The 22,806-nt window shown below is 34.8% G+C and overlaps 1 protein-coding gene across 1 annotated transcript in view; it reads right to left on the minus strand.

Moving 5' to 3' along the window:
- LOC145693486 (acetylcholinesterase-like) overlaps positions 1-22,806 on the minus strand; it is a 95,443-nt gene that overhangs the window by 23,084 nt on the left and 49,553 nt on the right. Inside the window, exon 2 of the mRNA XM_081769527.1 lies at positions 2,612-2,787. Within this exon, the coding sequence (XP_081625653.1) occupies positions 2,612-2,787 (176 nt within the window). The remainder of the gene's footprint in view (positions 1-2,611; positions 2,788-22,806) is intronic.

The raw sequence follows: 22,806 nt of genomic DNA on the forward strand, positions 1-22,806 counted from the left end.
TAAACTCTACACTGTTGGTGTCTCCTTTCAAGCGCAACTTCATTCGCTGTTCTATGTACAGGTTGCAAATGAGTCGTCAGTCTTTCCACTTGACCAAAATTTCTTTAAGTATTTCCACAAGTTTCGTCCAATTGACCCGATCGAAAGCTTTTGGCCACTCGATAAATCACAAACACAACTCTTTCTTTACACCAAGAACTCGTTCTGATACAATTCTCATCAACCCAATAACATCTCTGGTGCCTTTTCCTTTCCGGAATCCAAATTTATCTTCCTCTGACATTTCTTCTAACTTACTTTCCAGGCGCCTGTTCAGTGTGCGCATTAATCTTTCCAGTATGGGAAATAAAGCTAATGGTTCTGTGATCACTGCACTTCTTTGCTTGCTTTTTCTTGGTAATAAAATCATTGTGACATTAAGAAAATCCTTTGGTCATTCTTCATTCAGGTAGATCTTGCTAATAAGTTAAGTCAGTACTTTTATTGCATTGTCTCCTAATCCCTTGAGCAAATCTGCTGGAATGTCGTCGTCTCCAGTTGCCTTCCTCCTTCGCATTGTCTTTGATGGTTAGTACTACTTCACTTTTCAATATACTGGGTTTTTTCTTCATTATCCACCTCTTTCTCTGCTTCGATTGCAATATCTTTGGGGCGATCTTCTGACCATACAAATTACTTCCAAATTCTAAAGATTCTTTGATGTTCAGTGACTACATCACCTTGTTGATCTTCTATCGCAAAGGTGCGTATACTGTTGTTAACTTTCCCTCCTAATTCTTGTGGTTTTCAGATACATCAGATCATATCTGCCGCACCGTTGAAGTTCCATTATTTCTTCACATGTCTGTTCTATGTTCTTTTCTTTGGTTTTGTCCGTCTTCTTCTCAATTCAACTAGGACATTATGCTGGCGGAAATGTGTGACTATATATATTGAAACAAAAAGCTTAAATTCTAAAGAGCCCACTAAAAGCAAGTTGGCAAATATATAAGGATTGCTCAATTGCAAAAGAGACTTTGGCTGTAGGGGCGTTTGCATCTGATCGAAGCGAGAAAACATCTTTGCCGATAGTAGCGCGGTGTGATTGTGATCTTCAGTTGTAGAGAATGGGGTAGTCTACTATTGCCCAGTTGGGAAAAGTTGTTTAACTCTATCTGGTGCATTATGGATTCCTCTAGATCCAAGAGTTTCCAAAGCGAAACCACTTACTCCCTTCCTACACGCAGAAAGTACATTAATAATATGGCAATTATTTGTAAGTGTCATGTTACATATTAACTGTACTTCGTATATTCTGTAATAAAGTATACTTTTGATTTAACAGTAGTTTCCTTTTCATTCATTTGAGCGAATCTTATAAACAAGTTTGTACGAACTATCGCTATAAATATGGCTGATGCTCTTGAGATTCCAATGCCCATGTTACAATAGAATTATATATATAAATTTTGTTATTTAATTCTTTATGCAAATACCACGTGAGTCTGATACAAAATTATTTAGATAACTCTTTCACTAATTTACTTACAATTGGAAGGATATAATTCATGAACACTTCATGTTCATGTGCTGTCTTTCCTTGTGATTGATTGGAACATGAGTACGATAAAATTTATATAACTGAAATCCAAACCTTTTCAACTGTAGTTCAAAACTATATGAAACAGTAACGAATATTTAATTTTAATCTGAAAGTTTCATTGCGGAATCTTAGAAAACGATTATGTTAAAAATAAAACTTACCATAATTGCATTTTACGCTTAAATAGTATATCTCTTACCCGTAGTTCAGTGTATGACCAGTAGGCACAGCATAAATTACGTGCTGCAGTCAGCCTCACATATTGTGGGCGATTAAAAAAGCTCCTTGAGCATATTAGTGAGACAGATCTCTTTAGAAAGGATTCCATTATGAAACTTAACTGGTTACAACCATCCAAAGATTATTATAAGAATAAAATTATATTTAAAGTTATTATTGCTCTCCAATTTTTATACCTAAAATATTATATGTCGTTATTTCTATACTGTTGAAGTGCTTTCATTAATTATTACATTGGTTCCTCAGTTGTTATGATCAATCGTGGTTTTTCCAACGTTCTGCATGTGTATAATTTCTTTCATCCTCCATAACATGTTCTACAATATGAATTTAAATGAACACATTACAATCTCAATGGTAAAAGTACCAAGGCTTGAATACCTTTCTAATTGCACTTTTCGTACTAATTTGAAGACCCTGAATGCAACTTATGAATTTTAAAACTTATCCGTCCATGGGGTCATGAGAAAAATAGTCTTAAATTTAGAATTTAAATAAATATAAATATCCTAAATTTGATATCGTTTTTCTGGTGGCCGCATCGACGGATATTATCAAGTTTTAATCATACGCTTCTGTACGAAGCACAATTAGAAATTTATCCGACAATTTTACCATTGGCATGAACATAGATTTTCCCTAATTACGAGTAATTATCTTTCACGATTCACTAAAAATATAGTAAATATGACATTACGAAAGAAAATCTTATACAGAATGCCAATTTGTTTAATCGTATTGAGGATTGTAATTCGATAGATGACCTATACTTGAATACATAATACTTACATGTGACGGCGTTGAGTTGAGGTAGGTATTTCTTCCAGAAGGCACACTTTTTGAGTCGGGGACCTCGGCCTATGGCGGACGAATTTACATCTAAGGTCAAATACTCCCGGCCGTAGGCTGTGTGCATGGGCCAGTAAGTGGCCGTCCACGAGCCATCTTCACACTTGCTGGGGTTCCTGCAAATAACAAACAAGGAAGAAAGAATGTTAGAGATTGTCAAAAACATTAATTTCTTTTAAGATGAATAAGTGGAGTTGTGTGTAACATACAAACTTAACATTACAACCCCACGCGTTCATATCACATGGCATTTCAAAATTATTTTTACGATTTCAACTTGCTATATATGTAGAGTAAAACTGGCGTACACATTATGCTGGACCTTAGTACGTCATAAATGGCATAATACTATCTACATTTGTAAAGCAATATAATACGCTTACTTCCCCATATCAAGTCTTCCACTTTAGCGAGTCGTTTTCGAAGATGGCAATGAAAGAGTGATCTGAGCGTAAAGCATCTTTAACACTCGAATGCTGTTGAAACTTCTCAACCCACTCGTAAACTTGTGTTCGACTCATTCAATTGTCACCGTATTGAACTATCATGGAGTGATGTATTTCTATAGGTCTCACGCCTTCACTCAACAGAAATCTAACAACAGTTCGCTGTTCCAGCTTGGAGCAATTCTATAAAGTTGCAACCATCTTGTGTAATTATTTACCAGGGTTTCGTACGCGACGCAGTCCCAGTTATGAATAAACTATAGGATACCACCAAATGACGTTCGTATTTTATATGTTTATACAACTTTCCGATTATTCATTAAATGTACCTTGTACTTTTAAAATAATAATATTTATACGTTATAACAAGTGAGTTTCGTTTCACAGTTCGTACGGAAATTGTTAATTTGAATCACTTCCGGTTTGCATAAATAGTTAAGGGAGGAGATAGATCCTATTCGTAAGACACTCTATGTAAATCAGTATTGAAACCGAAAGTACAAGTAAATTTTAACTACTTACGGATAAATGCTGCGGATTTAAAATCGGAAATCATTAACTTGGACAACTTTCGGTTTGCATAGAGAGTTAACGGAGGGGATGTAACCTATTCGTGGAACGCTGAATCGAAAGCAAGAAGCCTCATCTCGATATCTCTTACCATTTTTGTTCTATGGAAATCAGTATTGAAATCGGAAGTATAAATAAATTTCAACCATTTATGGTTTCGGTAAAATGCTGTGGATTGTAACAATATATTGTCTTGAGACATTGAATCGATGGCAGCAAACTGATTGTCGCTATTTATTATCATTTCTGTTCTATGATGGTAAATCTTGAAACCTAAAATGGTTAAGTTTAGCCTCTTCTGGCTTGAATAAAGAATAATTAACGGAGGAAATGAAACCTGTTCTTGGGACGCTAAATCAATTACAAAAAATCACATCTCGATGTCTCTTACCGCTTTTCCTCTATAGGAATCAGTATTGAAACCGGAAATAATAGTAAATTTGAACCACCTCTGGTTTTGGTATAGTGTTGCAGATAGTCATGGTATGTTGCCTTGAAACGCTGAATCGTTTGCAAGAAAGCACCTTCTTGCTATCCGTTACCGTTTTTGTTCTATGGCGATAAACGTTGAAACCGGAAATGACGAATTTGAACCACTTCCTGTTTGAATAGAGAGTTAATGGAACATATGGAACTTATTCCTGGCATGCTGAATCGATTGCATAAACTGCAACTTGATATCTCTTACCGTTTCTGCTCTGATACCTGTCGACAAACGAACGGACGGACGAAGCTGTTCTATAAGATTTCCGATACTTATGCATAACATAGTTTGTAAGCCTAGAAACGAAAATGATGAGTTCGCATCACTGGAATACGAGTGAACCGTTTGAAATGAAATTTGGAAGATAGTTATCATTTATAACGAATTGTGTTTTTATCATGTCACTTTGATTTAAATTCGTATCCTAAGGGGAAAACGGCAGTATAATTTATGCAAAAACAGAGAGCTTGTTAAGTTAGGAAGAATACGCTTGGTATATAAACTCCTCATTTAAAAAAAGGGGGGACATACATCCTGGCGTTTTTGAAATTTCCGTTTTAAGAGGCAAGGCAGGTTCCGTTTGAATTCATTTCTTCACATTAAAAGCGACATTTCCTACTTTTTTGGTGATCACATCACAGTGAAATGGCTGAAGAATTTGAAATGAATTTTGGATTCATTCGAGCTAAATTGTTACTGGGTTACTTTGATTAAAGAGCGTACCGTCATGTGGCAGAGAGGGTTCAAAATTTAGAACAAAAATACAGTGTCACATGACCCCGTCCGGCTAGGAAAACGGAATTTGATACATGAACTCTTCAATAAGGGGTCACGTGTCTCAGTGTTTTCGAAAATTTCCGCTTTAAGATGGAGTAATTGGGGCATTTGTTATAATTTATTTTTTTCACATTGAAAGCGACACTATCCGTTGTTTGTTGTAGCATCACGGAGAAAACGGCCGAACAATTTGAATTGAATTTTTGGATATAGTTAATACCTACCTCAAGCCAGTTTATTGTGGTGTCATTTCGATTAAGGATCTCACTCTAAGGAAATAGAGGGGTTCAAAATTTATTTTTAAAAAATAGAGTATCTGGGATTTTATCATTACATTTTTACTCGTTTTTGGTGTGAGTGCTCCTGGGTTCAATTCCCGGCGGGGATACTGTATCGGAAAGGTGTAACAGCTTTTTCAGGTCACCCTTCCTGACTGAAGTTTTTCCTGTTCCCTCATACACTCTAGGCAAATGCCTGGATAGTACCTAACATAATAGTCCCCAGACCGCTTCCTTCCTTCCGCATTCCTTTCTTCCTCTCCAATTTCCCGGGCAGTGTAATCGCCGAGGGACTTTGTCCCTGATTTGTGTGATGGGCTAACATGGGCCATAGGTTGCCAAAAGCCCAGAAATCTAATTCCTAATTCTTCTAACGTGTATTCAAATTGGGGGAAAGAGAATTCAAATATTTTCCATTACTTATTTCCTCGCTTAGAAACAGCATATCACCTAGTATAAAATAATAGTAATACTATAGAAATATATGTAATCTTAAATAGCAAAGAAATTGTGTTCCTGAGAAACAGAAATGAAAATAAGTCGTGCACTTCTAGAATATATAATTTCTATATCTCCAGACGTTTTAACAGAATGTAAAATATTCCGGAAACGATTTATTTTTCCCAGTGAACAGCATTAACGTCATTTTCCTTTCAAAATAAGAAAACAGAGAAAGAAATGAAAGAGAAAACGAAATCCTTAACGGAGTATTTTATTTATTTTGTTTAGAGGGAGGGAGAAATAAACCAACTAGTATCTTCTTTTGTTCTGCTTCTGAAGACTAATAGATGAACAAGAGATTGTTGGATTCATAAATAAATGGAAGAAGGAGCAAAGGGGGGGAAGAGAAGAGTGTAATAAATATTCTCATCAAATGCGAAATTTATCTTTCCTTAAAATTAATGGGAGAATGCTTGGCGCTCATTTGTCATTTCGCATTAGTAGGTCGTTGAAAATTGTCTCGTAATGTTTGTGATTCAGTAGCGGATACGAAGATAGAAAGAAAGTCTGAAGAAGATGGATAAGAAAAGGAAATGAAAGAACTTCCCCGAGAAAATTGGATCTAAATAATGAAGGATAAACAAAATCTGGGACTAACGTGTAGATATATACAAAATACTGTATATATCTTCCATCATTTGTGTTCTCTTGCGTATTCTGGGTTTCTTTAATATCAATAACTCAGTAACAATGTATAACTGAATTATTTTAATCTTTATATCCTATGATAGGCCTACAACCAAGAACAATGAATACTACGAAGTGTGCCAATTAAATAATGAGACTGCCCACCTCCTGTCGCGCAGGATCGTGGGGGGGGGGAGAGGAGATACCTACTGATGTGTTATTTATCTTGAAACTTCATGATTCTGTTTGTTTCATGATTCTGAAAGTTTTTCCTTACTTTGCAGGCTTGCATGAAGAGGACAGTGTTCTGTAGTAGTGCCGGAATCATAGTGAACACTAAAGTTGAGCAGCGCATTAACATCAAATTTCTAGTGAAATTAAACAAAACACCGACGGAATGTTGTGCATTGTTAAAAAGAGGTGTATGGTGGTAATGCTATGTCACGTGCGCGAGTTTTCGAATGGCATAAACGATTTTCAGAAGGTAGGGAGGAAGTTGAAGATGATGAACGACCCGGCCGCCCTTTGAGTTCAAGAACGGACGAAAATGTTCAAACAATTAATGAACTTGGGCTAAAAGACAGACGTCTGAGCATTCGGATGATCGCAGACATGACGAATATTAACAAAGAGACAGTAAGACAAATTTTGCATGACAATTTAAACATGACAAAAGTTTGTGCAAAAATTGTCCCGAAAAACTTCTCTCAGGAACAAAAAGACATTCAGAAGACCATTTGCTGTGATGTCATGGACTGACTCAAAGTAGAACCAGACTTGCTAACAAGTGCCATCACATGGATGAAATATGGATTTTCCAGTATGACCCCGAGACTAAAGGCCTTATGCAGAGTCGTTTTCACGTATGATGAGCGTCATACTAAGGACCTGACTACTGTAGGAAACATATGTTAGTCGAGCTCTTTAGTATGGCACTAATCACGCGTCAGAACGACTCTGTATAAGGCCGTAAGCGTCAATCCATGCACTGGAAGACTCCCACATCGCCAAGAATGAAAAAAAGCACGAATGAGCAAGTCGAAAGTGAAGGCAATGCTCATCGTTTTTTCGATATCAGGGGTATCATCATGACTGAATGGTTGCCTCAGGTTCAAATGGTGAATCAGACCTACTACAAAGAAGTTCTAATCAAGCTGAGGGAAAGAATCAGGAAGAAGAGACAAGACTTGTGAAAGAACGATGCGCGGATCCTCCAACAAGACAATGCGCCTGCCCATAATGCCCTTTCTGTGAAGTAGTTTTTAGCAGCCAAGCGCATTTTTGTGCTCGACCATTCTTCATATTTCTCAGACCTGGCTCCCTGTGACTTTTATCTATTCCCAAAAGTGAAAAGTGCATTGAAGGGAACACATTTTCAGTCTGTGGAAGAGTTGAAACGAAAAACGGCAGAGTTGTTGAACCGGGTCACATTTGATGACCTACAGCATTGCTTTGAACAATGGAAGGCGCGTGTGTAGCGGTATATAGATAGGGGAGGGGAGTATATTGAAGGGGATAACAGTCAATTGTAACTTTCTTTGCAGTACATCACATTTATGACACCAGTCTCGTTATTTAATTGCCACACTTCGTGTATCTACATGTATATAAAAATGAAAATCACTATGTTTGTGACTTGAACCACCCGACCGATCTCGATCAAATTTTTAACATAAATGAGGTTTAGTCCGGAAAGGTTTTTATCGTTTCACGTTGACGGTACAACCTAGGGAAGGGAAACAGACACACACACACACACACACACACACACACACATATATATATATATATATATATATATATATATATATATATATATATATATATATATATATATATATATATATCTTAATAACTCTTGAACCATCTGACCGACCATGACCAAATTTTCAACATAGATGAGGTTCGGACATGGGATGGTTTCTATTCATTTCACTTTGACGTTGCAACTTAGGAGAGGGAGAGGGGACGATATTTAAAAATGATCGAAATTGACCGATATTAGTGTCGAATCCATAGTTTTCGGGTTTGCTGAGATGAACAGTGACACTTCCGATGCCGTTTAAATCCAAATTCAGCCCTGCTACTTACGGAAGGGGGAGGGAGGGGGAGATATATATGTAAAGAAGTTGCACACTTAAAGATTTTGTTTCAACCCAGTGAAGCGAGTGATCAACGCTGCTATATTATATAAAAATCGATTTATGTATGTATAGTAGGGCGGAGCGAAAAATTACTTTTTTATATATCGAAAACGCAATAGTGCGGAAAAGTTGCCAATTGATGTTGATAAAATGCTGTAAAAATTTCGTCGCTCAAATCAAATATCTTCGGGTGGCGAATCGCCAAAAAAGATTTTGTGTATTTATAGGGCATGCAAACCCGCCGTGCACACCACTCTTTAGTGTTTCTACGGCAAATGAACAAAAGTATGACCTATATTTCTTGCGTTAATCAGTCTATAAAATTGAAGAAATAATCTCTAGATAATTTAGGCAGATTTGGAACCATAAAATAGCCCATTTTAGCAAAACAAATTATTGTATACCATACACTGTATTTGTGGTCTCATATAAAGTTCTAGCATTGAATTAATACGCCGATAAATTTGTTCATTGTTCATTATAACTTTTCCTTGTGTATAGGGTATATTGGCCCACCATTAAATGTAGGAATTGTCAAAATGTATATTAATAAATGTTTTCTAGAACTTCTTTAAATTTGGTTTGTCCTCTTTATTCCCTTTTACGGGTATAAAATTGTTAATAATATGTTGCCGAAAGTAACACTTGATATTTGGAGGCCATTTCGCATTTTGGCGGAATTTTGAATGATGTGCTTCATGGTTACTAACGTAAGATAGATTGTAACGTATAACTATATGGATTAATACAAGGTTCCATTGTTCTTCATTGAACATGAGTACCTTGAGACCGCTAGAAGTACATAGCTAACCAGCTCTTAAATTTTCAAATTGTCAAAAAAAAAAAAAAAAAAAAAAAAACGTAATTTCTCTCTGGAACGCGGTATATTTTCTTGTTACAATCTGACTGGCTAATCACTTTCAAATCTTTGTTTAGACTTTTTGAGAAGTTTTGTGTAAAATTTTTAGTTTGAAAATTTTTGAATCTTAACATTGCAGTTATGAGTCATAGTGTACGCTCATTTGTAGGGTTTCGTCCCACTTGCGACAGTCCTATTAGCGACAGGAACTGTTAACTGTCCTATGAGCGACCGATTCGATCTGTTAACTGCCCCATGAGTCACCTATTCGTTCATACTAAGATAATGGAAGAAGATAAGGTTCTTTCTTCTTTAACTTGTTTAATGCTAATGTGATTTAGAACCTAACAAAATGTACTATGAAAAATTTCGCTCTGCCTGAATTTAATACGTGAGAATGCTCTCATTACATTAACAATATTTTATACGTTTTTCCTAATATTTTGAATTAATTTCTATGAATACATTGACTATATCAAAGGGATAACTAACTAAATATTTAGAGTAGCTCCCCCTTTGTCTATGATTCTAATATAATTAAAAATTTCATGTTAAAATGATACGGAGCATAAGTTTAGATTGAATATGTTTCTGGCATAAGAAAGAAATCAGAAAGAGGTAGGGGCGCCCGAAGAAAAATTTCTAGGGAGTGGCATCTTCATGTTTGCTGTATCACGTCTGATACATATGGTATTTAATATACGTGGTTTGCTATATTACGTATACATTTTTTTTTGAGCCAGGGGGCGATCCCTGCCTTCCTATCGGGTGCCCATGAAAAGAGAGTGTTCACCATTTGATGATATCAAAGAAATCCGAACCACATTGTATTCGAAGAAATTATTACACAAGTTACAAATCTCTCGCAGGACTTAACAGTTCGTCTCGTTATAAGGAATTATTTCAGATTGCTATACAACAAGCTTTTATGTATACGTCAAAACAAGGGAGGAAGGCAAATTAAGCAATTAGTTTATGTTTTAGTAGCTTACAATAGGGGGGAAGGTAGTTTAAAGAGTTTCATACCAAGGTTGTTCGGGCACTAATAATGACAGAAGCAAACATATTTTACGAGATGGAATCATATCATCTTTCATCATCTAAATGTAAATGAATCGGTCGCTTATAGGACAGATAACAGTTCCTGTCGCTAATAGGACTGTCGCTTCTAGGACTAATTCCATTTGTAGAATGTTATTTTTGATTCAATGTGATTGACTAATCACTTTCAAATCTTTGTTTACAATTTTGTAAACGGTTTTAAAATTTATGCTTAAAATTGTCCGATCATTGTTTTGAATTTGTTTGAACATTTTTTAACCTTAGGATTGTAGCTACGACTCATGGTCTTAGTTCATTGGTGGAAAAATTTAGGACTTGAAATCAAATACGTAATTATTGAAACCGGTTAATATATGACAATAACAACTTCACACTTTAAACTTAAGTCACAATTATAGTTTGTTATTAGTGGAAAACTATCCTTGGTGCAATTTCATTGATTGAGCATTGATTTACTTAACAATTTCACACTTTGGACTCTAGGAATACACCTACGACTCACAGCTTAAGGTCACTGGTATGAAAATTTTCTGAATTGATACCTGATATGTAATTATTAAAATTTAGTTATGCAATAACAATAGTTTCACACTCCGAACTTTAGTCTTAAATCACAATCTAAGATTATTAGTGGAGAGTTCTTTTTGGTGCAATATGATTGGTTGAATACTGGAAAGTTATTCTTTATTAAATCTGATTGAATAATCACTTTCAATATAGTGATTATTTTTTAAAATTTTCAAAATTGAATAATCACTTTCAATTCTGTGTTTATTTTTTAAATGTTTCAAAATTTGTGCTTAAAGTCTTTTTCATCATCATTTTAAAAAGTTTGAACTTTAGGATTTATAGTTATGACTCATAGTGTAAAGTCATTATTCTTCATGGAATCTTATTGGCTGATCAGTGGAAAGTTAGTTTTGATGCGACATGATCAAAACTAAATTTTCAAATTAAAAATTCAAATATCAAACAGTGATCGAATAAAATAAACAAAAATTTTGAAACTTTTTTTTAAAGTAGTAAGCAAAAAATTTGAAAGTAATCATCCAAAACCTCGAAAAAACGAACGAACATGATGTTATGCACCACAAGCTCATATGGTCTAGAATCGAACCAAGGACCTAAAGGTGAGAGTTCACCACTGAACTACCCGTCTTTACAATCAACGTCCCTTTTCTACACCGAATTTTTAAAAACAAACAAAGAAATTGGGGAGGAACAATTCGAATTTAGGAGAGTAAAGGATACGAGAGATGCCATTGGTTTATTAAAGGTAATTAGTGAGAAGTTTTTAGAGAAAGGAGAAAATGTGTATATTATATTTAATAATTTAGCAAAGACTGACAAGGTAAACTGGAACTTGGTGAGAATCCGAAAGGAGATTAAGTTGAAATGGAAAGATCGAAAATACATAAGGAACCATATATGAACCAACAAGTAAGTGTTAGAGTAGGGAAAAAATTGATAGATAAGAGTATTACACAACGATATTGTATATCTATTTTGTAATTTCTTCTATTTTCATATCTTGATTTTGAGCAACGGTCCATAAAAGTACACAATCTGTCGTGTAGAAGAAGAAGAAAAAAGAATATATATATGTTGTTGATTCTAAATAGAAAGAAATAAGATTTAATCTCATTAGTTAAAGTATATGTTGGTTTTATAGGTGTAATCTGCAATTTATAGTTATCATAACAGCAGATAGTTACTTGTTCAAAACGTTGCAATGATAACCGAAAAAGAAAAGTATAATTAATGAAATTTTGGAGAATAAAGGTAATAGTGATATAATTTGTTGTGCCTGATTTAATGTGATTGGATCATTTTGACATTTTTTAGAATTTACACGGACTGCGGGCTGGAATGTAAAGTAAAATATATGTATAATATAAATTAATCATTACATTTTAAATGGTGGTTCTCAATATACGTTACAATAATTAGGTGAATACAGCTTGTAGATGATATAGCGTTTGTTGCGGAATCTGAATAAGAAAATCAATAAGATGTTAGAAAACTTAAGTAAGGTTTGTGAACAATATGGGATGAAAATAAATGTTAGAAAGACAAAAGCCATGGTGATCTGTGTCGAGTATAGAAGTAGGAGATAAAATAGAATAGAGAATAGTTTTCGGTACCTGGGCAGTACTATTAGTGGCGGCATGAAGTGCAAACGTGAAATAAAAACAAGGACAGGAATGGTAAAAGAAGCATTTAAAGGGAAGAAAAGTCTATTTTGTGAATCCTTAAATAAAGGGCTTTAATAAAAGACTCATGACATAATTCGTGTGGAATATCGTGTTGTATGGGGCAGGAACATAAGCATCACAAAAAGTGATGAAAAAAGCTGGAACCTTTTGTAGATATGGGGAAGAATAAAAAGAATTAGCTGAAACTTATGGGAAACAAATGAGAAGCTGTTAGGAGTAGTGAAGGAGAAAACAGCGAGTTTATGCAAACATGTAATTCAAAAGAGGAAGTAAATTTGTTGGAGCACTGGCTGAGAAGGAACTGTATCGTGAGAGACGCGCTAGAAGGTATAATGACAGGAAAAGAAGCTATAATTGAAACAGAAAAATCGTAGGTGAAGACAAAAAGGTTAATTCAAGACTGTGGCGCATGGAAGCTTCTCAGTTGCGGTAAGGGACCTCCCAGTAATTGCAGAATGCCTATAAAATATCATGATGATCCGTATCTAGGCTATACGAGACAGTATCTTTATTTTAGAGTAGGATCCGAACCACTACTAAGGCTTGCACTCAAGATCCATCAGGAGCCAAACGCAGCACTATGCGTATTTAAAACATGTGTCTCTGCCACAAGGAGGCATTTTATTTATAATAAGTACCTGCTATTGGTCTGCTTTCGGGATGAAGTACATATTAAAATATACAATAATTCAATAGTCAAAATTGCTTCCTTTGAACTATCTAATTCCGTGGCTTAACAAGCTAGAAAGGTAAATTATGCAGACAAAATTCCGATTGATCAATTCCGTCCCATCTTGCCTAATTCCATCTCACCTAACGATTTATCAGCCACTGATGTCTTCAAGGTAAGTATGTCTGCCATTTTAGGTGAGATGAGAATTTCCATCTTGCCTAACATGGCGGTAAGATGCAAGGAGGGAATTTCTGCACTAAAGAGGGAATTCCTTTACTAGCATTTTAATCAGATGTTTCAATTAATATTGTCATTCTCTTTCAACTTATTGGAAGTGGATTGCTCTAGTGCAAGATTCTGGTGTGTGTTTTTCGGGTCTGCATGCACATGACATCAATACTGTAAGAGAATAAGGCAATATATTGGTGAACAAAATGAAAGACAAAATAAGAAGAAATCCTACCTAAACAATGCCAGCAATATATAGGTAGGTTAAGTTTAAACTAAAGCCGAATGTTGTGAGATTTATACATGTGAAGTTATTTGAATGTAACTTGAATTAGCCGCACAAGTTTATATTAAAGTAACTGCAAGCGTAACAACTTTAGTTGATTTTGGAAATTAGCGTAGTAGTATTGACAAGTATTTGACAAAACTAGTAGAATACTATTTGACATGAAAGAAGATAAGCAATTCTATATTTAATCTAAAATTTCTGCTCAAGTACGTCAAATCCGACCATTGATGGTTATATGCAAAAATGCCTAAGATAGATGCATCATTTGGAAGTATTAGGCTCAACTTAATTCCATTCAATTCATTACGAATTCATCTGATTTGGATTTTCAAAGAGGATTTAAATCGTATCGTTTTAAGGAGTATTAAAGTATCGAACTTGAAAGATGTTTCCTCTCTGTGTTTCTATTTGCCATAATATCATCTTGTGTCCTATCGTTGTTTAATTCGTTTTAAAGGCTCAATGGCAAGTTCGCCCTTATTACCCGGAACGCCTCACATAAAGTATAATAGTTTACTGTTCAAGTATTAACGTTCCGAAGAAAGTTGCCCCGACTAAACTATTCATTCGAACAGAAGTTATACAGAAAAAGCAATTCTAATGAGTCATAGAAGATGGTTCATTACTTACACTGTCTGGATTTTAGTGTCTTAATATTCACCCAGAGTAATTTATATTAAATCTGCTACATTCCAAAAACAAGTCTCCCCACATTAACTAAGATTGCAAACTTCAAATGTGGAAGCATGCAGAAATACTTATTTGTTTCGTAATAAGGATTGAAAGAGCCTTTTCACAGATTTGGTCGAAGGTGAACCATACATGTCTATATGCAATTTTGCCAATTGTAAAGTACAACAAAGTGTCAAAAACGACAATTTATCCACTGTAAATTTGGAACTCAGGAATAGCTATAGCTCACGTTCAATATTTTAACAATACTTAAAAAGTTAGCTTTCAATTTTTAAAAAATCAGGTGAATTTGTAATGGATTGACTGGAATCGAGTTGAGCTTAACACTTTCACATTCACAAATAACGTGTCTGTCTTAGGTACTTTTGTAGATAAGCTTCAATGGTCATATCTGATGTATTTGAACAGGAATTTTCTCCATGGCAGCAAATAACACTACACCACCTAAATCTATAATCTAAATATTGTTTATTTTGTTCCCTGCGGCTGAGGAACGACTAGAGGAATTATTTCTAAAGAAGTATTGACGGAAATTCCTACCTATTCTAATATAAAAATTCTCTGAAGAAAACGCTATACATTCAGGAAAATGCACCTGATGTTTCCTCACAAAGAGGTCTTTCACGACTACCTGGTGGATACTTGGTTGCACGAATGTGGATCATTATTTCCACCATAAGTATTGAAAGCTTGTTTTTCATTTTTGTCTAATGATGAAATGTACGTCGAGTTCGTTAGGAAGAGCTGCTTTCGATTTAATCTATACATATAGAGTTACAATATAGAACTGCTTAAATTATAAGAGTATTATTTGATAGCTCCATATTTTAATATTCATCATTAAATTTGTGTATGACAAGAAAAATCCCAGCAGTCATGAGAAAGGAGACAGAGTATCTAATAGTATAAACTATTATTGTGCAGCTAAAATCCTTTACTAATATGGAACTGTAATTAACTTTATGTTGTGATTTAAAGTAGGTTTCTTCTGGGTATATCAAATGTGTTGTTTGCGTAGGTAATAGTATGTAGCTAGTATAATATATTTACTTATTTCTTACAGTTTTAGCAAGAATTGTGTCCTTTATTTGAGGTATTTACTTATGATATGCATTCACGATTATATCATCTTCTTATTCATCCCAGCAAGATTTGGAATCATTTCAATACTGCCAGTGGAAGGACAAATAATCCGGTGGAAGGATGCCATGCTAAATGGAACAGGAAATTTCCATGACACCACCCGAATACATTTTCATGTATCCAAGACTTACTAGAAGAACAAGTTTCGAGTGAACTAACTATAAAAATGTTGGAGCTGCAGCTGGGGAATATCCCTGTAAAGCAAAGAAGTGGAGAATAGTAGATGAACGGATCGAGCGTTGTCTCCAGGGGCAAGAACTCGCTTTAGCGCGCCCTTTCCTGACCAACAAACCAAATCACTGACTGACCACTTGATATTGGCATCACACAATAGTTATCCTATTCCATTTTTTCTTCAAGTGATAAAGTTTGATTTCAAAATTGCAGTATATAATTTAATTTTTAGCACAAGATAAAACACCAAACTAATTAGTATTTGATTGTCAAGCAATCTGAGAGTTGAGTTCAGTTGATTTTGAGTTTAACGTCCCGTTCAGCAGCGAGGTTATATGAGATATGGACCTACTGATTAACGTGGAATCCGAACCACCTGAGCTCCCGCCGGGAATCGAACCCGGGTCTCCCACGCCAAATGCGCGTACGCTAACCGCTTAGGCACGGAGAAGCTCTCAAATAATCTGAGAGTAGCATGTTTGACATATTCTTAGGCATATTATAATAACTGCAAATCTCAATGTTTTTGAAATTATATCAGGATGTGCGTATATGTAGAATGAATATGTAGAATGAATCAAAACTGTTGCTTTAGAGTAGAATATTTGATTATGACAAACAGTCAAGCTGTTGCCTCGAGTATTATACTTTGACATTTTGCAAATCTCTTAAATCGATGTAACTTAAATGAAATCACAAAAAGTTGGAACTAAAATTTAACTATGCAGGCTCTTTTGGCTACAAAGGTTTTTACAATGTTCTCGAAAGATAGCTTTGAAGCTAACTTATGCTCTATGAATATGATTCGAAGTTCGGTGAGTCGTTGTTGTCTTGTTAAGATTCTGAGATATTTTTTTTATGATCTTTAATTTGGGAAGACTCCTTTTCTTGCCTTATAGTGAAAATACATATTTGTCCAGTTTTGCGCCCCCAAATCCGGCGCCCGGGGCACAATCTCCCTTTTCCCTTTTTTCTTAGTTACGTCACCGAACGGATCAAAAACTTAAAGCAAAAAACAATTAGCAGAAATATCAATTTATTCACGTACATTAACGCTGCATCGCATAACGTTCATATAGGATAGCTTCTCTCTTTCTCTCTGTGTGCTTGTGTGTATGTCCTGTTTCAAATAAGATAAATAATTTCTACATGAGCATTAATGTGTTTTATTGTTGTGTAGTGCTTAATATATATTTATAATGTAATTGACAGAGATTGTAAATACTGATTGAAACATACCGAAAATAGGTTATTGATTTCTTATATACGAAATATTAATACATAGAGTATTTATTTTCTGAAATGTGCGTATGATTTCTCAATTTCTTAGTGTTGGTGGTTAAAATGCTAGTATAGGAATTCCCTCTTTAGTGCAGAAGTTCCATCCTTGCATCTTACCGCCATTTTAGGCGAGATGGGATTAGGCAAGATGGGAATTCCCGCCTCGCCTAAAATAGTGGACATTCATATCTTGGAGATACCACTGGCTGATAAATCGTTAGGGAAGATGGGAGAACATAGATTGATCATATCAGATGCCAACTGTGTTTACCATAATTACAGCTGTTAATTATTCTTCTAGTCTTTTCTCTAGTGACCGTACTTTCACTTTTATTCGTGAGATTGGAATGGTTAACGTGCTTTCAGGGTTTTCTTTAACATTTCTGCAATCAATATTTTACTATTATTGCTTTCTTGTCTTACTTTCTAGTTATACCTCTTATATTTTACTATTTTTTCTTTCAGCATTTTCACGTTTCACTTGAATTTTATCTTGTTTAAAGTCTTACTTTTCATGTATTTTTACTTGAACTTTCCCTTTCTAGAGGTTTTATTTTGAATTTTTAACCCACAGAATGTGTCGGCTATTGGCCTTCTCCGGACGGGGATAAATAGCCACGTTGTTGACCTCCCCATTAAATATTCAACAAACAAACAAACCACCTCAATTTTGTTCCTACCTAAAGGAGCTTTTCCCAAGGAGTTTTCCATTAAATGTTTATGAATATTATGCTTGTGTGTTCCGTTCAGCTAAGAAGTTTGGTTTTGACGTGGAGATTTTGTTTCATTCATCCAATATGTTTTCCATTAGTCTAGTTTGTAATTTGTTGATTAGTTGATTATTGTTTTTACGATTACATCTAAAAATCGTTCTGAATCCAGAAGAAAGTAGACTTTTTTCTTTTCGTACCTCACTGTTTGTTTTACTAATACGGAATTTTTTCTACCCTTACAACTTTCCCCAAGAGTTTAATTGTTCCACGATTGTATTATACGTCCCAAGCCTTGTTAACTAAATGCTGTCTCAGACTAGGCTGTTTTCAGAGTAGGCGATTCACATCACAGTTGAGTACTTATGGACAAGGAATATTCTATTCATATTTCAGGTTAACATTCAAAAACTCGGGAACTCCTAGTCCTGAGTATTGTGTGATTTTCGAAAATAACGGATTTTGAACATTTATATATGCTGTATATATATTTAATTTTAAAAAATGACTATATGTAAAAATTAGACACTAAAAGGAAAAAAAAACATCCTTAAAAGAAGATTTGGGATTTAGATTTCTGGGCTCTCGGCATCTAAGACCATTTACTCTGTTACGTATGGCGGATGACGTCCTTTGGCGAGCACACTATCCGGGGAAAAGGAAAGAAGGAAGCGGCCTGGGACCTATAAGTTAGGTACCACCCCGACATTTGCTTGGTGTGAATCAGGAAAACCTCATACAAGATGGCTGGCCTGAAAAAGCTTTTTACATTTTTTTTGACCGAGTGTCCTCACCAGGAATCGAACCCGGAACCGCTCGCACCGAGGGCGAGAGCTTTAGCGACTACGCTATGCGGGGCCACCCGTTAAAAAAAAGAAATTAAGCATTAAATGAAAACTAAATAGTCAGCCTTGGTCATAATTTGGCCATCAAAATTTCATTAAATATACTTTTAATTCAAAAATCGTGAGAGACACTTGGAGTAATCTCCCAGGAGATACTCATAATTTGTGCGAATCCTAATTTCTTATACTTGATGTGAATTCATCCAGGCGTATACTCAGTGGCGGCTGTAAAGTTATACAAGAGGTTAGTCACATCAGCAGTGGCAGTAAAATCAACAACTCCTGTCCCGCCTTTAGGGTATCCACTAGCAATAGACTAATATTTATTTATCGATATTTCATATTGTTAGTGTAACACTCATATACGTATTGTCTATGACTTCGTATGCTTGTTTTAACGAAAACTTTTCAAAGGTAAATTAGTTTAAAGGTACGCTAAAAGGTTTTAGTACAAGAACATTGATTCGCTTCGTAAAATATTGTAATAAATAAATAAAAATAATATAAACATACATCGGGTGCAATTGCATTCCGAAATTGTAAAATGCATGAAAAGTATTTTATTTCGTCATTTCATTGCAAAGCATGTAGATCGAGTGAAGTACCTCCCATTCTTGAAACAATATATGCCAGTCTTTTTTCAGCGAGAAGCAGATCCTCCCACCTTCATCATATGGATTGCGTATCAGCACAGAGCCGAGGCTACGACCTATTTCCTTCTGCCCCCGCCTGCTGCAAGGAGGTAGGAAACAGAAGTTTCTCCGTCACGGAAAAAGTGTGACTACATTGTACGTAAGGTCAGGAATTTAACGGTACGTTCTGTAAGACTAACAAAATCTATAAAGAGCTAAGCCAGAAAATGTGAACAGAGAGTCCGTGTCGTACATACGCAGCGTTGTAATAGCTCTGATGAACATCAATCAGGATTTCAAACTTCACATTAAAATAACTAGCATTTTTGTTCAGTCATTTCTCATTCGTATAAAGGATTCGTAAGGTACATAATTATTTTTAAAGGTTTTTTTTCTAGGAGTTGGGAAGGCAGGTAGCTTTGTAACAAATTGCAGAACTGTCTCTGCTTATAATTGAACTTATGAAGGTAATCTCAGCATAACTTTTAAATTGCATTAATGAAATATATACAGGGTGTTACAAAAATATGACACAACATTTTGGGAAGATTCCTCACATCAAAATAAGAAAAACGTTCATATGGACCTGTGTTCAAAAGTGGATAGTTTCGGAGTTATAAGGTGCTCAAAGCGTCAATCAACTGACCTTTAAAAGTTCATACCTCCGCTACGATGGGGTCCATCGTAGTCGGATCAAGACATCACTGAGGAACTATCCAAATATCCATGTTTAAGAATATTCCAGTACTTGCACACCAATGTTTAGAGAGGTAGGTGAAAAGTGATCAAGTACTCCCAAACAGCCTCTCTAAAAATGATTACGCAAATACCGAAAGTTTTGAAAGATAAATATGTGGATGGTTCACAAAACTAGTTCCTTAATGTCTTGACTCGACTATGATTGGTCCTATAGTAGTGGAACTATGGACCTTTAACTTTCAATTTTTTCACGTTTTTGGTACCCTATGACTAGGAAACTATATACTTTCGACCACAGGTCCATATGAACGTTTTTCTTATTTTGATGTGCGGAATCTATTTCTAAAATGTTGCGACACATTTTTTGTAACACCCTGTATATTTCTGAAGAAGACTTTCTAAAGTTTAGCACTGTAGAGTAAGTCCTAAGTAAAGTAAGTTTGGCTTGCCAATAGATGCTTATGCTTTCTCAATTAAACTATGTAGTATTCAGAAAATGTAAATTCTATCTGCTTTATCATATATACACTCATATCCAAAATTATTATCGCATGTCTATAAATATGTTGTTGTAGGAATATAATTTGATAACGAATTCGCTCGGTATTTCTTATAATGTTAGTATGTGTATAAATCGGCAAAGACATGTATGTGGAAAATTTCATGTCAAAAGGGCAGTAAATAAGAATAATAAAACAAAAATAAAATTTTCTTGTCCATTTAGCAACATTTTGTTTTGCTCATTCTAACTTTCGTATTTATAGTTTTTTTCCTATGAAATTTACCACAAATATACATTTCCCGATTATACACATAGTATTAGTATTAAAAGTACCCTGCAAAATCATTATCACATTATATTCTTACAAGAAGACAGTTATAGATAATGCGACAAGAATTTTGGACATGAGTGTACAAAATGTAGTCTCCAATATTGTATTTTTATTATTTAACATCACCTTATTAGGAATAAAATAATCCTGAAGGAGAATAAAGAATGCTAGACAGTCGATTTTATTTTTCTTTGCTTTCTTTCTAAGAAGCTCTTTTCTATGTGCGTGCATAGAACAAAACAAAAGGAAGGGGGTGCAAAGAAAGAAAAGTGACTGAACCAGGGAATTGATTGACAGTTTGACACTTTTATTCCTTAGAAGTGAATTGCCATACATCATTCATGTCACTTTGGTGTCTCGTTCAATAATTTTATGCGACTTGGTGAAGCTGTGTTTCCATCAAAAATGGACGTGACCTTGTTTTTATACTAAGTGTCCCCGGAGTGTTTCTCCTTTGGCACAACTCAGTGTCTGCTGTTTTTCCTTAGCTTTGTTTTGTAGAAAATGCACTGTAAGTGTCTGACAATGTAATGTCTCAAATAATGTATTCTATTCAGTGCAGCATACGGAAACATAACTAAGATGTAAACATGCATATGCATTCTATTTTTTTTGAAAAAAGAAAATGATGATAGGAACTCAATTTTGCAATACGGAAGCCAAACGTAAAATGTCGAGTGGCAAACGAGTGTTAGTTATGAAAAAAAGAAGTTACAGGACGTTTTAAACAGTACGAGTTAATGTCGGGTTTGTCGTTTTCTAATTATTCAACTAAATACAGAACTTTCAGTTAAATAAAACAAGGCGAAGAAAACGTTGGGTTTGTTTGCAATGCACTTTTAACTTCTAGTTAGATAATCTAAATTTTTGCTACTTTATTGAAGTTGATATACAGTTGCTATTAGTAACCTTTGTGTGCGAGGCTAAAAGTGAAGCGTACATTCATTAGCTTTTAAATCCCTATTTTAATAATAAACAAGTAGCAGAGTCACATGTACACCACGTGAAGGTGTTTGGCTTGTATGACGTGATATTTTCTCAATTAATTTCAAGATTTCTACCACTTCCGGTTTTAGTACAGAGAAACTAGAGTGGGGATTAAATATATTCCTGGGATAATATCTTTAGAAATTACGAAATAATTCGAAAATATGAAAACTGTTATAATTAATATCAAAGTTAATGTACGTATTGTATATTTGTATGTACATGTACGTATTGTACAAAAAAGTACATTTGTACGAGGAGGGACTGAAAACTTATTAGTATGATCCAAATATATGTAGATAAACAGGCAAGGCAAATATTTGAATGTGGCCTCATGATTTCTTGTTACCGTCATCCATATTTATAAGTCCAACCATTTAATTTCGTCACGTCCGTGAAAAAAAGTAAGTAACACGACCCTAAGAATTACTCAATGACGTAATTACCTTTGACAAAAATAAAATCCCTTTGAGCTTGCTTCAAAGATGGGAAAAATATCTTTTTTGATCGTAATGTAGCAATAAGTTGTTGCCCTAAATAATGGTATTACTGTTGTTCTTGGAGTGTTATTCAGTAGGAAGTTAAGAAATTCGCGATCATGGAACGCACAGGTTGCAAGTCATTGGTTCCGGTAGTACATGGTACCGCAGTGCAAACAAATTATTCGATTTTATACAATAAAGTGTTCATGATATTTCAGGCCTTCCCTCAATCCCCTAGCATAGAATTAAATTCAGTCAATTATGAGGAAGTGATTGGATTTCATCCTCTGATTAAAAAAACAAAAAGCGTCTCTAACTTTGGTTGTATTGGATTTTGCCCTAATATGACATATTTTTTCTGAGACTTACTAAACAAACAAGTTGAAATTGACCAATAATGAGGAAGTAAATTTGACCAAGCCTTTACCAATGTTAAAAACATTTGTTCCGAGAAAATTTTTCAAAAATTCTGCGATTTTATGAAACATAGGGTATGTTTTCT

This window comes from Thermobia domestica, chromosome 8, assembly GCF_964235325.1.
Source record: "Thermobia domestica chromosome 8, izTheDome1.hap1.1, whole genome shotgun sequence".
Classification (NCBI taxonomy): Eukaryota; Metazoa; Arthropoda; class Insecta; order Zygentoma; family Lepismatidae; genus Thermobia; species Thermobia domestica.